Source organism: Grammomys surdaster, unplaced genomic scaffold, assembly GCF_004785775.1.
Source record: "Grammomys surdaster isolate TR1022 unplaced genomic scaffold, NIH_TR_1.0 125702, whole genome shotgun sequence".
NCBI lineage: Eukaryota > Metazoa > Chordata > Mammalia > Rodentia > Muridae > Grammomys > Grammomys surdaster.
In genome coordinates, this window is record NW_021620537.1 from 2,488,398 (window position 1) to 2,500,717 (window position 12,320).

A 12,320-nucleotide genomic window follows, 5' to 3' on the forward strand; every position below is an offset into this window, starting at 1 on the left:
TCTCTCTCTCTCTCTCTCTCTCTCTCTCTCTCTCTCTCTCTCTCTCTCTCTCTCAGTGATGGAATTAGACATTCCTCTTAGCAAGATCCTCTCCTGAGGTGTCTGCAACCCAAAAGGCTAAGAATGCTGGATGGAGATTACACAGGCATGTGTCTATGGAATGTTTGCATCCATTTTAACACAAGTACCAAGAGAACAGGCTTCACACCTCTGTTGTGGCTGTCTGTGTCACTAATACTGTCCATAGTAAGCATTTCATTCCCATTTGGGAACAAAACATGGTTAAAACTCTCTGTCAGGTTGATTAGAATAAATAGCATTATCAAGAGAATGTTTTATGTATCCTAACTTGACAATGACCAGCTCGATGTACATCTCATTGGACTTATTTTAAAATGTAAGACCTATTCTTGTTTAGTGACTATCTTATTGGTCTACTCAAGTCCAGTGTACCCAGGTGAGTTAAAAGTTTTCTTAATTTTCTCTTGCTTTCTTTTCTCTTTTTCCAACAAGACAATCTGACAGACAAATGATTATGAATGCTGGTTACATGTGCAGTTTATCAGGGCAGTGGTGATAGATTAACATTACTTCAAAGCTGAAGTAGGTCACGGCTGTCTCAGGAAACTGTGGCCTATATGGTGAGCAGACAGACTGGGAAAGGACGCACGTCGTCCATTGACCCTGAGGCCTCCTGAAATGGTTTTAACCTTGGAAGACCTGAACACATAGGAACAGAACTCTGCCACTTGTTCCACGAAGTCAGAGTCCAGGTCTTGATCCTGCAGAGATTCTAGCTGACTAAGCTTCTTCCCAGGTGCTGGGCGCTCAAAGACAAATTTCTTAGTTGGGAAGCATTTACGGATACAGGCTTGAGGCAGATTTAAATCTTTTTCTTTTTGTCCAGTACCTAGATAGAGTGAAAAACAGGATTTTCAGCCAGGATTTGTGAACTGAGTATGTTGTAAATTCAATCATGTGAACATTTGAAATTCTGGAATGCTCAAAACTTAGGCAGGAAGATTATAAGTTGAGGCCAGCCTGGACCACATAGTGAGTGAGATTCTGAAAACACCAAACAAGAAGAGACAATGGGAACATGTGGGCATTGGGCAGTGTCTTCTACTTTAACTGTTTTCCTTTTTTTACAAAAGGCATTATAAATACTGGTAGTCTTATCAGGAAAGGTGGCTTCTAAGGATTCAACTCACTTAGAGTTGGTGAACTATTCACACAGACAACATGCAGACCTATGAGGACAGCATCATTTGATTTCCATAGACTACTGACAACCCATCATGTCTGGGGGCCACAGTATTCCAACAGTTGGAAAATATAACGCTTCATTCTAGTTTTTTTCAAATATGTCTTCATTTGGAAGCAGAGTAGTCAAATTAATTTCTGTAAAAGAAAGTGTGAAAGACAAATAATTAAGAGAAATGCTTTACTCAATCTGAAAAAATCATACATTAAACACCGATTTCTATGTGCAGTTAGCTAGAAGTACTAAGATTTCCAGGCATAAGAAAAATATAGATAGAAGAAGTGGAACTCTCAGTTTTGTTTTGTTTTGTTTTTATCCTCATTTACCAGTTGTAAGTCTCTTACCTTGAAGAAACTTCAGGGAATTCTCTAGGTATTCATCTGCTGAGATAGGCTGCCCATTTATTTTTAGCTCAAGAGAGAAGTCCCTCAGATTCCACACAAAGTCTGGGAAGAAGCTCACATACTCATCTGAGTCCTCTAAATCATGATCCTTAGGGGAGCATCTTGTTCTGATTCTGTCTGTCAGCTCTGTCATATAGCTGATTAGATAATTAAGGAAGGCCACAGAAACAACCTCAGCACCACCCAAAGCTCCAGGTACCTCATGCCACAATAATTCCACATCTTCTCAAATGTTGACCATAGTCTTCATTTGCATCACCTCTAACTTGTCTGTAAACACTACTACATATATGTGAGTTACTCTTGTTTTATGTTGCATTAAGTTAAATCTAGAATCATGAAAGTAGGTCTGAACTCTAGAAAGGATACTGCAGCTGGTCCAGAGCCTGCTGGTTGATGACTCCCATGCTGTTGTACACAAAGGTGCTGCTTAGTAGTATAGCCAGGGCAAAGATCCAACAGTCATTCTGGTTGTCACCCTGGAAGTCAGCACACATGTGAGTTGAGATCGTGTCTTGTTCTTATATCACTTTTCAAATCAGCAGTAGTAAACTATGCACACTTCATGAGAGGGCATATCAGCCTTAAAAATTGAAACCTTTGTAACCTATGCAAGGTAGAAAACCTGAACAGAAACAGCAATAAATCTGAAGATGCTGTCCAGAGCACTTACAAGGTGATTGTTCTCTTAGTTTGTGGATTCATTTGTAATGATTCTCACAAGAGCTAGTTATCAATTTTTTTTATTGTTTTAATTCTGCAGAATACCATTTTGCTGGTATACAATCCTGTCTTGTGATAGTTCCCCTCCTCATGACCACATGTCATGTAAGTATGAATGGATAGGAGGTGATGATGAAGTTCACACTCTTATTGAAAAACAACAAGTCTAACAGCCTGAGTTCAAAATAGAACTGATCCCACATATTATCCTGTAACCTCCACATGTGCATTGTACCTCATGCAACATGATACTTGTGATCAACTCACTCACACATTTACATGTGCACAAGCAAGCACACCAAGGAGTGTGCACACAGGCACACACACACACACACACACACACACAGACAAACAAGCAATAATAAAAGATTTTAATACAGCATAGACAATAGCACAGAACATTCAGAGGTTAAGGCTGAATTACAAATGGAACTCCAGTCTTACTTTCTCCACATCTCCCAGACCCTCAGTGTCAAGCAGAACTAAGGTGTGGTCGGGCTTCTGGGGATGAGGCACACACCACATCCAGACGCCCTTGGTTTGAGACTGCACAGTGGAGCCCAGGGAGAAACCTGAAAGCATAGAAGAAAGGAAGAGTTAAACACTTACCATCAAGGCTTTCAGAAAGCCATAATAAAATTAGCATATTGGAAGTAGAAAGTGGTTAAGTGTGCTTACTGGTCTTGGAGAAGATTACAATTCAGTTCTCATTACCTACAGGGCAGATGACAACTGCAGAACACCAGTTTCAGGGAACCTTATTCTTCTGTCTAGCAGCAGTGAGTGCCAGGCATGCACGTAGCACACAGACAGAACATTCACACATGTGAATTTAAAATAAATAACTCTTTCTTGAAAAATCAACACAAGGAAGTCAGAAGAATTAGTTGAAAGCAAAGCTAGCACTGATACAACAGAAATTCATTTTCAGATATGCAGAATGCAACAGTCACAAGGCCTCCAGACTTGTACCAATATTCCAAAAGGAATGGGTAGCAGGGTCAGTCTTTGAGATGGATCCCCTGAGGTTGCTGTGTCTGTGAAGATGTGGTGTTAAAACTGAAGTAACCATGGAGACGATGGGTTGTTAGAGATGCCAGGACTGAAGGATGCCCACTGAGGAAACCTAGACTATAGAGATCCCTTGCGCCCTTTAAAGAACAGTACCCTAGAGGCAGGGTCTGCAAGACAATAGAGTATAGAAAACCCCCATATGCTCTGTATGTTTCACATAGAGCTAAAGCATCTGTGGTTTGCCCTGCTGGTTCAGTCGTGTTATGGTGTGTTCTTCCCTTCCCATCCTCCTGAACACTGGAAATGGGAATATTCCTTATGTGACTTTGCATGTCACAGGTTGCCTTGAGTCTCAGATGAGACTTTGGACTTTTTTGTAATATTAGATCAATAAGACTATGGGGACTTTTGAAGACAGAGTCACTGCATTTAGGATCCAGGAGCAAAAGGCTATGGATTGCATATAAAATATTTACCACAGGACCATGTATGTGAACCTTGGCCCTCAGTTCCACTGTTTTGGGAGAGATGGATGCATTAAGAGGTAGGATTTGCCTGGCAGAGGGAAGGCTTTGGAATGTTAATGGTGGCTTGCTTGTGGAACAGTGTTGTCTGATTCTCGATCATCCTTAATAAGAAAATACCACACACTCCTATCAGTACACATAGAGCTACAAAGCCCTGTCTCCTCTGCCATAGTGGACCGATTTCCCCTGAACTGTGAGCAGAATACACCCTTCTTTCTTACATTGCTTCTGTTAGGCATTTGTTCAGTGATGAGACTAACACAACCTAGAAACCTGAAAGGCTGGGCTCTGTCAGGTGTCTCTATAGCCATCTTCACATCAGCATCATTCAGAGTACTTACCTGTCTTCTCCACAGGCGATTGGATAAGACAATGTTAGGCATACCTGATCACTGTCCCTGAAAAGGGAAGACTGTTTTGCTCTCTCTTTCTCACAGTGACAAACCTTGAAGCCATCATGTTAAGTGAGAGAACAAGTAATTAAAAGCCTATATTTTGTGTGAATTCATGTATGTGACACTGCTAGGACAGTCAGAGTCATACATATAGCATGTGGAATAAAGGGATGGGGTGGACAATGTTGTAGAGATGGAGATACATAGATGTATTAATTTATTTAATGCCAAAGATCTGGATAAGTAAATTATAAAGATGAATCTTATATAATTTATGACAATAGCAAAGTTAACACATGTATTATGAATATACTTTTTAAGCAGTAAAAACTCGTTCCCTCATGAACATTTTTATCAATGCCTTTAAGCTAATTACCATGAAAATTTGATTATCTTTATTACTCACACTCTGCATCCAGGAAAGCAACCCTTTCTGGTTTTAGAAGGGAAATTTAGAGACAGATATGGTGGTGCAGACATGTAAGCAGCACTCAGGATGCAGAGACAGGAGGATCATGGGTTTGGGTTCAGCTTGACTACATACTGACCTAGATACATGTGTGGGCTACACAGCTTGTCCTTGCCTCAAAAATGAAAGCAAACAGAAAAAGCAGCAATGACAACAACACAAAGGACCCCAAGGGACAGCAGTGAGTAAAGGATTAAATTCTTCACATTCTCATTCAGCTAGCAGACAGTGCGAGTGCACACAGGGCACAGCACAGCCTTGTTGGTGACACTCACCTGATCTCTTCCCAGCCAGCCTGTTCATCAGGTAGGATTTGCCTGTGCGGTAGAGCCCCACAATGGCCACCACCACCACTGGCTGCTGGATAGCAGACAGGAAGCTCAGGGCTTCCTGTTTGGCTCTCAGTTGCCCCTTTACATTCTCAATGAGGCACACAGGGCCTGACATGTAGACCTCTGAGGCCATGGCAACAACTTGTACCCTGTGTATAAACAAACAGATAAGATTAACTAAAAATAATCGTTTTCACTCAGAAGGCAGAGTTATGAAACTCTGAATCAACCGCACATTGTTGTATATATCAGAGAGACAGCTGAGAGAGAACATATAGTGTTTTAGAATCTCATAAAATAATTGTAAATATTTTTATAATGTAACAGTGAAATTTTATTGCTCTCACAACAGAAATATTTTTTAAATAATTCAGCATTGAATACTTTTCATGTTAAAGATTTTACAATAGATAACAAATTTGAAAACAAACTGATTTAGAGAGATTATTTTATGATGTATGTGCATATAATCAATTAAATATTCATTTATTGTAATTAAAATGAAGAAAGACACTCAGGAATTTATGTTCGATATAGGCCTTTTGGACAAATTCTTGAGATTTAAAATGTATTCATTCTACCTATTCAAGTGGTTATTCTCATGTCTTGGGCATAAGTATAATTTTCTTGTCACTCCAGATAAAGAACAAACACCAAACAACATATAGTAGTTTTTGTACAACTTATGAACATACGTGACAGTGACTCTTCCAGGGACATAGTTCTGTAAGAGCAGTTCCCTGAAACTTAAACAGATAATCAATAAATGAGTTCAAAGTCAGAGAGAGTCTTCATTCCCCAATACAAACACTGGATATTGAAGAAAGCAACTATGATATAAAAGCAAGAGATCAGGGAGCTGGTCCAGACTGCTGGGGAGGAAATGATGCAAAGAAATTACCTACTGCTCTTTTCACTGTGGTGTTCTGTTTTGTTTTCCTTTTGGTAGAGAAGACAGAGCAAAAGTGCAGAGAAGAGGAAGAGAAACACTAGGAATGTGAGGGGTTGGAGCTGACCAGGCAGAACAAACTCATCAAACAAAGCTATGGTGACTGAGAATGGAACCTGGACCCAGATTCTGATTTCTAGAAGGCAGAAACAATTGCCTGAGGGCCTGGAGTTGGGGGCCTAGATAAACAGACATTGTCATTAGTTTTGTCTGCAAGAGAGCTTTTCTAGAGAAAGCCTGTCCCTACACTGTTTGAGTCCTGCAGAGCAGGGTTAAGAAGTAAGTGGGCACTAGGAATGAGTCAATCTTGCCACTGAAGGAGGCAGCCAAACTCAGATGTGTGGAGGTAACTGCCTTATTCTTCCTCCTTCACTCAGGGATTCAGCTGTGAACTGGGGCTCCCAGAAAATAGTCACAACTGTGTCAATGAACCTATAAGGTCAAGTGATCAGAATTTGTGTGGTTGTGGAGAGCTGCAATGCTGCAAAGTCTGGAGACAATGTTTCCTGGGTATCCTTAGCTGCCTTCATAGCCATTTCTTTTATCAGAAGGCCTGAAGCTACCTCCCACATGTTATCATAATTGGACTGCCCTATGATGCCACCCATGTATTGTGAGAGTACCTTGATCCGTGACTTTCTTTTTTCCTGTTGTTACAGAAACTTCAAGAAACCTGTCAACTTGGGACATAGTGTTTTGGGTAAGCTGAGTTTGTGTTTCTGAGCCATTGGTCACCTACACTGAGCTCTATACAGACCTTAGGTCTTAATCCCTGTTTGTTCTCACATTAACACAGTGTTTCCTTGCTTTGTCCTTCACAGAGGCGGGGCTGTTCACCCTACATCTCATTCTGTTTCCCCTCATGAATATCAGCCATGGGCAACCCTCTCAGGAGGAGTAGAACTAAATCAGCCCAGGTCCATCAATGGTCACAATCATTTAACTGTGCTCATCAGCAGAGACACTGTGATCATAGAGAAAGACAATCCCAGTGCATTTCTCACCCCTGGTTAAGACATACATCTGCTGTTCACTAAATCAAAGCAAGTCAGACAGTGACTGTTGGAGACTGGTTGCCTTGTTAACACCACCCAGGGGTTCATCAGTTGCTGTGCTCCAGCCTATGCCCAGGAGCAGTCTTTTTAGTCACAGCAGCAGTTCTAAAGAAAATGAATAACCCTCAAAAATATCATCTCATTCTGGTCAAGGCTTCTGGCCCCATGTTTCCAGAGTAGATTTCCCTAGACCTAGCAAGAGTAAGGGACCCTTCATACATGATCTTGCTGCTCAGTGACAATGAACATGCTCTTCCGCATGTCTTTTATTTCCTTCTACAATCCTGTGAGACTGTCTATATTTCTACAAGAGAGCAAATGTTGAAAAGCACTGTAATTTCCACACAGTGGTGAAACATGACTCTTATCTCAGCATTCAGGGGTCAGAGGCAGGTAGTTCCCTGTGGTTTCAGTCCAAATTGGTCTAGAGGGAAGTTCTAGGACAGCCAGGGCTACCAGAAAGCATTGCCATGAAAAAATATAAAATGAAACAAACAAAGAAAGGAAGGAAGGAAGGAAGGGAGGGAGGGAGGGAGGGAGGGAGGGAGGGAGGAAGGAAGAAAGGAAGGAAGGAAGGAAGGAAGGAAGGAAAATATTGTAAACCTTTGAAGTGTGTTGAAGGATTGAGAAATTGAAAAGATTTTGAACATGAAACTGAATCAACAATGAATCAAAGGCCTCAGATAGCTGTAGTAGTGGTATGTTTTTTCATGATTTCCCAATCACAGCCTTCTATATGTAATGCAAAGAGATCTCGAACCCATTTGGTGTATAAAAACGTATCTATGTCATATAGAATAGATGTAATAATTTTCAGGTTTGGAGCTGCTTGGAAAACCATAGATCAGGAGGATGGGTATAATCCTCTTTAAGTCTACTTTCTGGAAATAATGTAACAGGCCTCCATACCTTAGCACAACTGACTCCATAATGGAAATTCCATTCAGGTCATAAAACACAACAGGGAGACAGTGTCACCAGCCAAATGAAAGCAAAAACCTAATACATCTAAGTTCACAGCTCTGTGAAAGCTCTTAATGTACTAACCTTGCTTTCTGGCTTCTGTATTTCTCCTCCTGGCTTAGTGTTTTTGTTAATTGAAGTATATCAAACCAGAACATGGATTCTGTGTTTATAAGTTCACCCAAAGAAAGGCTGCAAATACTCACAGGCCACATGAAGCTCATGAAGAAGGAAGACCAAGTGGGGGTGATTCGGTCCTTCTTAGAAGGAGCAACAAAATACTCAAGGGAGCAAATATGGAGACAAAGTGAGGGACAGAAATGGAAGGAGGGGCCGTCTGAATACCATTCCACCTGAGTATCCATCCCATGTGCAGTCACCAAAGGTAGATGCTGATGTGGAAGTCAGGAAGTGCATGCTGATAAGAGCCTGATATGGATGTCTCCTCAGAGGTCTTCAAGAGTCTGACATATTCAGAGGCAGATGCTCACAACTAGCCATTGAACTGATAATGGGGTTCCCAATGGAGGAGTTAGAGTGAAGGCCATTGAAGCTGAAAGGGTTTGTGACCCCATGAGGAGAGCAACAATACCAACCAACCACAGCTCCCAGGGTCTAAACCACCAGCCTGGGAGCACTTAGGGAGGGATCCAGGTCTTCATAGGTGGAAGAAGAGATCCTTGACCTCATGAGGGCTGGACGCCCCAGGGGGTGGGAATTTTGAGGGTGGGGAGGTGGGAGGGGGGGTAGGTAAGGGTTACATGCACAGAGAAGAAGGAGGAGGGGTGAGGGGATAGGGGGTTCCTGGGTGGGTGGGGGATGGGGTAAGGGGACAACACATGAAATGTAAATAAAACATCCAATAAAAAAAAATATTTTCAAAAAAAAAAAAAGAAAGGCTGCAAATACTGTGGGATCCTGAACATCATGTGTAGCGTGCTAATGAAGACTTCCTATTGGCTGAAGCTATGTATCTTAGCTAGGGTTTTACTCTTGTGAACAAACACCATGACCAAGGGAAGTCTTACAATGAAGAACAACATTTAATTGGGGCTGGGTTACAGGTCCAAAGTTTCAATTCATTATCATCAAGGTGGGAACATGGTAGCATCTAGGCAGGCATGGTACAGGCAGAGCTGAGAGTTCTACCTCTTCATCTGAAGGTGGCTAGTGGAAGACTGACTTTTGGGAAGGTAGGATGAGGGTCTTAAAGCCCACGCCCACAGTGATACACCTACTCCAACTGGGCCATACCTTCTAATAGTGCCACTCCCTGGGCCAAACATATACAAACGAACATATCACATCTAAGCAGTGTTCTCTGGTGGGTACCAAATAGCACTTGAAGAGGTCACAATGTTCCACTGTCACTCAGTTGTGTTTCCCTGTTCTATTTCCCTGTATAAACTAATGACTTTCTCTTATGTGAGATCCCACTACAGACACTAAGACCTGTGGCCCCTCCTGATGGGGACCCTAATCCTTTTTTTTCCTTTTTATAGATTTTGCAGACTTGTCTCTTCCAGATTACCTAGAGAAAGAAATAAAACCCCAGAAGACCCACTCTGAAGCTCTTGCTTGTCTTGTAACTTTACTCTTGCTCAGAGTCCCTGATTCTGCCGGTTCTCCTGTGAAGTGAGGGAGGGGCTGAGACTCCTACCCAGGGCACCCTGCCATAAAAGTGGAATGCACACAAGGAGGTAAAAATAGTTCTCCAGGCTCCCTGCCTACTCTAAGCAGCACCAGGTTAAAAAAAAGGGGGGGGGGGAGATTTACTCTTTCCTTTTTAATGAATTTTGTTTGTCTGTTTGTTTTCAACCAATGACCTATATATTTTGAAAATTCATAATTCACTGCTCTCTGGCAGGGTGTGTAGGGAGGACAAGAAAAAGTGCCTGGAAGTGGACAATGTTAGTGCTGCCTCACATTGTAGCCTGGACAGGATGCATTTTCCTGTTTGTAAAACACCAACCAAAACAAATTTAAAAACTTTCACTAGGTCGTTTTTAGAAAAATTAAAGACAGCTGTCACCCAGTTGGCTTCAGATATTAGAAGAGAAAGTATAAATTAGAACGATTTAAAGGCAAAAGTAGGTCTTAGTTGCTGGAGGGAGCCTAAAAGGTGATAAACAACACTGATGTGATCAGGACAGGATCATTGACATTCTGAAAGGCTGGAAAACACTGTCACCTTCCCTGCTGGTGAGATGCAGACACAATACCCAATGACCCCAGAAACACAAAGGGGAAATGCAGTCCACATTGCCTGTCTGGGAGAGAAAGGCACCATGGTGCCCTGCCAGTTAGCCTGGATCAGGCATTCCTGCCAAGGAAGAAAACTGAGAGCTCTGATTCTCATGAGTCTGAATCCTCCAGAGAACCACCTGTGTACACTGTCTTGAACATGGAAGACAGAGACATATTCTATACCCTCCCACTGGCACAGGCGAGTCAGCCCATCTTTGCTTTTAAGTGGACAGATCCAGAGATGGGTTACCACTGGCATCTTACAAGAACCAGATTGCCCAAAGGAGTTTAAAAAAATCCAACTCTATTTGATAAGACTCCAAATGCTGACCTCTTGCCCTTTCATCTGAGGTTTTCCAGGAAATTAGATTATAAATGAACAACAAGCAACTTCTACAAGAGTTACCATCTTTGAGTTGCAGGATGTTCTCTAAGAATTGTATGTATCAAAGGCTACTTATCTTGGCTACCGTCTGAGAGGGGACAGAAGGCGTCAGACTCAGAGCACGATTGCAGCTATCCTGCAAAAACCAATCCCAAAGACCAAGGGACAGGTCCCTTGGTGTACCTAGGCAACGCTGCCTCTGGATAGCTGTGTTTGCTGGGCAAGGAAGGAGGTTTACTAAGCTCCTAATCTGGCCTGAGACCAAAGAAAGGACATTTCAAGCTATAAGAGGATTTCTGACTTCAGCTCCAGCCCTAGCACTTCCAGATGTCTCAAAGCACTTTCTTTCATCCTCTTGTCTATGAAACAAAAGACATGACAGGTATTTTAACCCAAATTTTGGTCCATGAAAATGTCTTGTGACATACCTATTTAAATAAGTAGAGTGTGTAGCCACAAGGTGATCCGTCTTCTAAGAACTGTGGCAGCTACTGTGAGTCTAATGAACCAAAGAAAGAAAAATTAAAGAAAAGACACAAAGAAATAAACAATCAAATACAACAAAACAACAACAAAACAAAACAAAACAAAACCACAAACAACTCCCTCCCCCACCCTCAGAATTAACTGTGGATCAGGACCAAATACTCACAGCACTCCAGGACTAAGACTGAGGTGAAGCTCTTCTCCAGGGAATGCCTGAATGCCAGATATCTAATGCCTATGTGATCCTGTCTCAGGTGCTATTCTGTGGCTACACTTGATCCCTATTTAAGAAACACACCACCCTCAATCCTGCTATCTTCTTATCTGATACCAACTTGCTGATGCTCAAGTATGACTGTCTAAAGTCGAAACGTGAAACCAGGTTTGTGAGAGCTGCAGTAGGCAATTTAACCAAAACAATTTTAGCCTAAGCCAGGTTTCTCAGCCCAGAGAACAGAACTGAAGAATCTGACCCAGGCTCTCAGATGGGGAAAAGGAAAGTCCACCAGCAGATACAGAGCACTGCCTATGCTCTCCTGACCATGCATGCCCATGGTATGAGTGACAGAGAAACAGGGCTTCTCACCACTGGGGAAAGGGACATTAAACAGAGGTCACCTTGTCTCCCCCAGAAGATGTTTGGCTTCCCCTACAAATTGCTAGCCTTCACTGCCAAGAACATCAGAAAAAAACTCCTCTGAGTCAAGTGGTAACCCGGCTGCTGACCTGAACTGCCTGACGAAAGCCCTCAGACCAGTGGGGCCTATTGATATGCTCAGGATATACATTGACCTGGCATTGCCTCAGAGAGATTCTGTGGCACAACCAAGAAGAAATAGTGGATGTAAAAGGAGAAATGGGCATCTCAAGCCCTCAGTTTGATGCAGAGAGAAAGATCCTTCTCCTAGCAACAGTTGGCAGCATCCTGCTAACTGACCTTTGCCTGGCTACTCATCTGGGGTCCACAAAACTTTCTGAGTTGCTCAGACCAAGGTATGTTATACCGAGACTGAACAGCCTGACTCAGGATGTCTCAACAAGATGCCAGGTTTGGCCCTTTGGCCCCTGCCTGGTCCCTGTGACTGGAGCAGACACAGAGTCGGTCTG

General features: G+C 42.3%; 1 protein-coding gene across 1 annotated transcript in view; it reads right to left on the reverse strand.

Annotated features, from left to right (window-relative positions):
- Positions 1–5,261, reverse strand: part of LOC114639379 (guanylate-binding protein 1-like) — an 8,495-nt gene extending 3,234 nt beyond the window's left edge. Inside the window, exons 1-5 of the mRNA XM_028788126.1 lie at positions 5,072–5,261; positions 2,836–2,963; positions 2,038–2,147; positions 1,609–1,805; positions 671–910 (exon numbers count right to left, since the gene is read on the reverse strand). Of these exons, the coding sequence (XP_028643959.1) occupies positions 671–910; positions 1,609–1,805; positions 2,038–2,147; positions 2,836–2,963; positions 5,072–5,261 (865 nt within the window). The remainder of the gene's footprint in view (positions 1–670; positions 911–1,608; positions 1,806–2,037; positions 2,148–2,835; positions 2,964–5,071) is intronic.
- Positions 5,262–12,320: the final 7,059 nt, after the last annotated feature.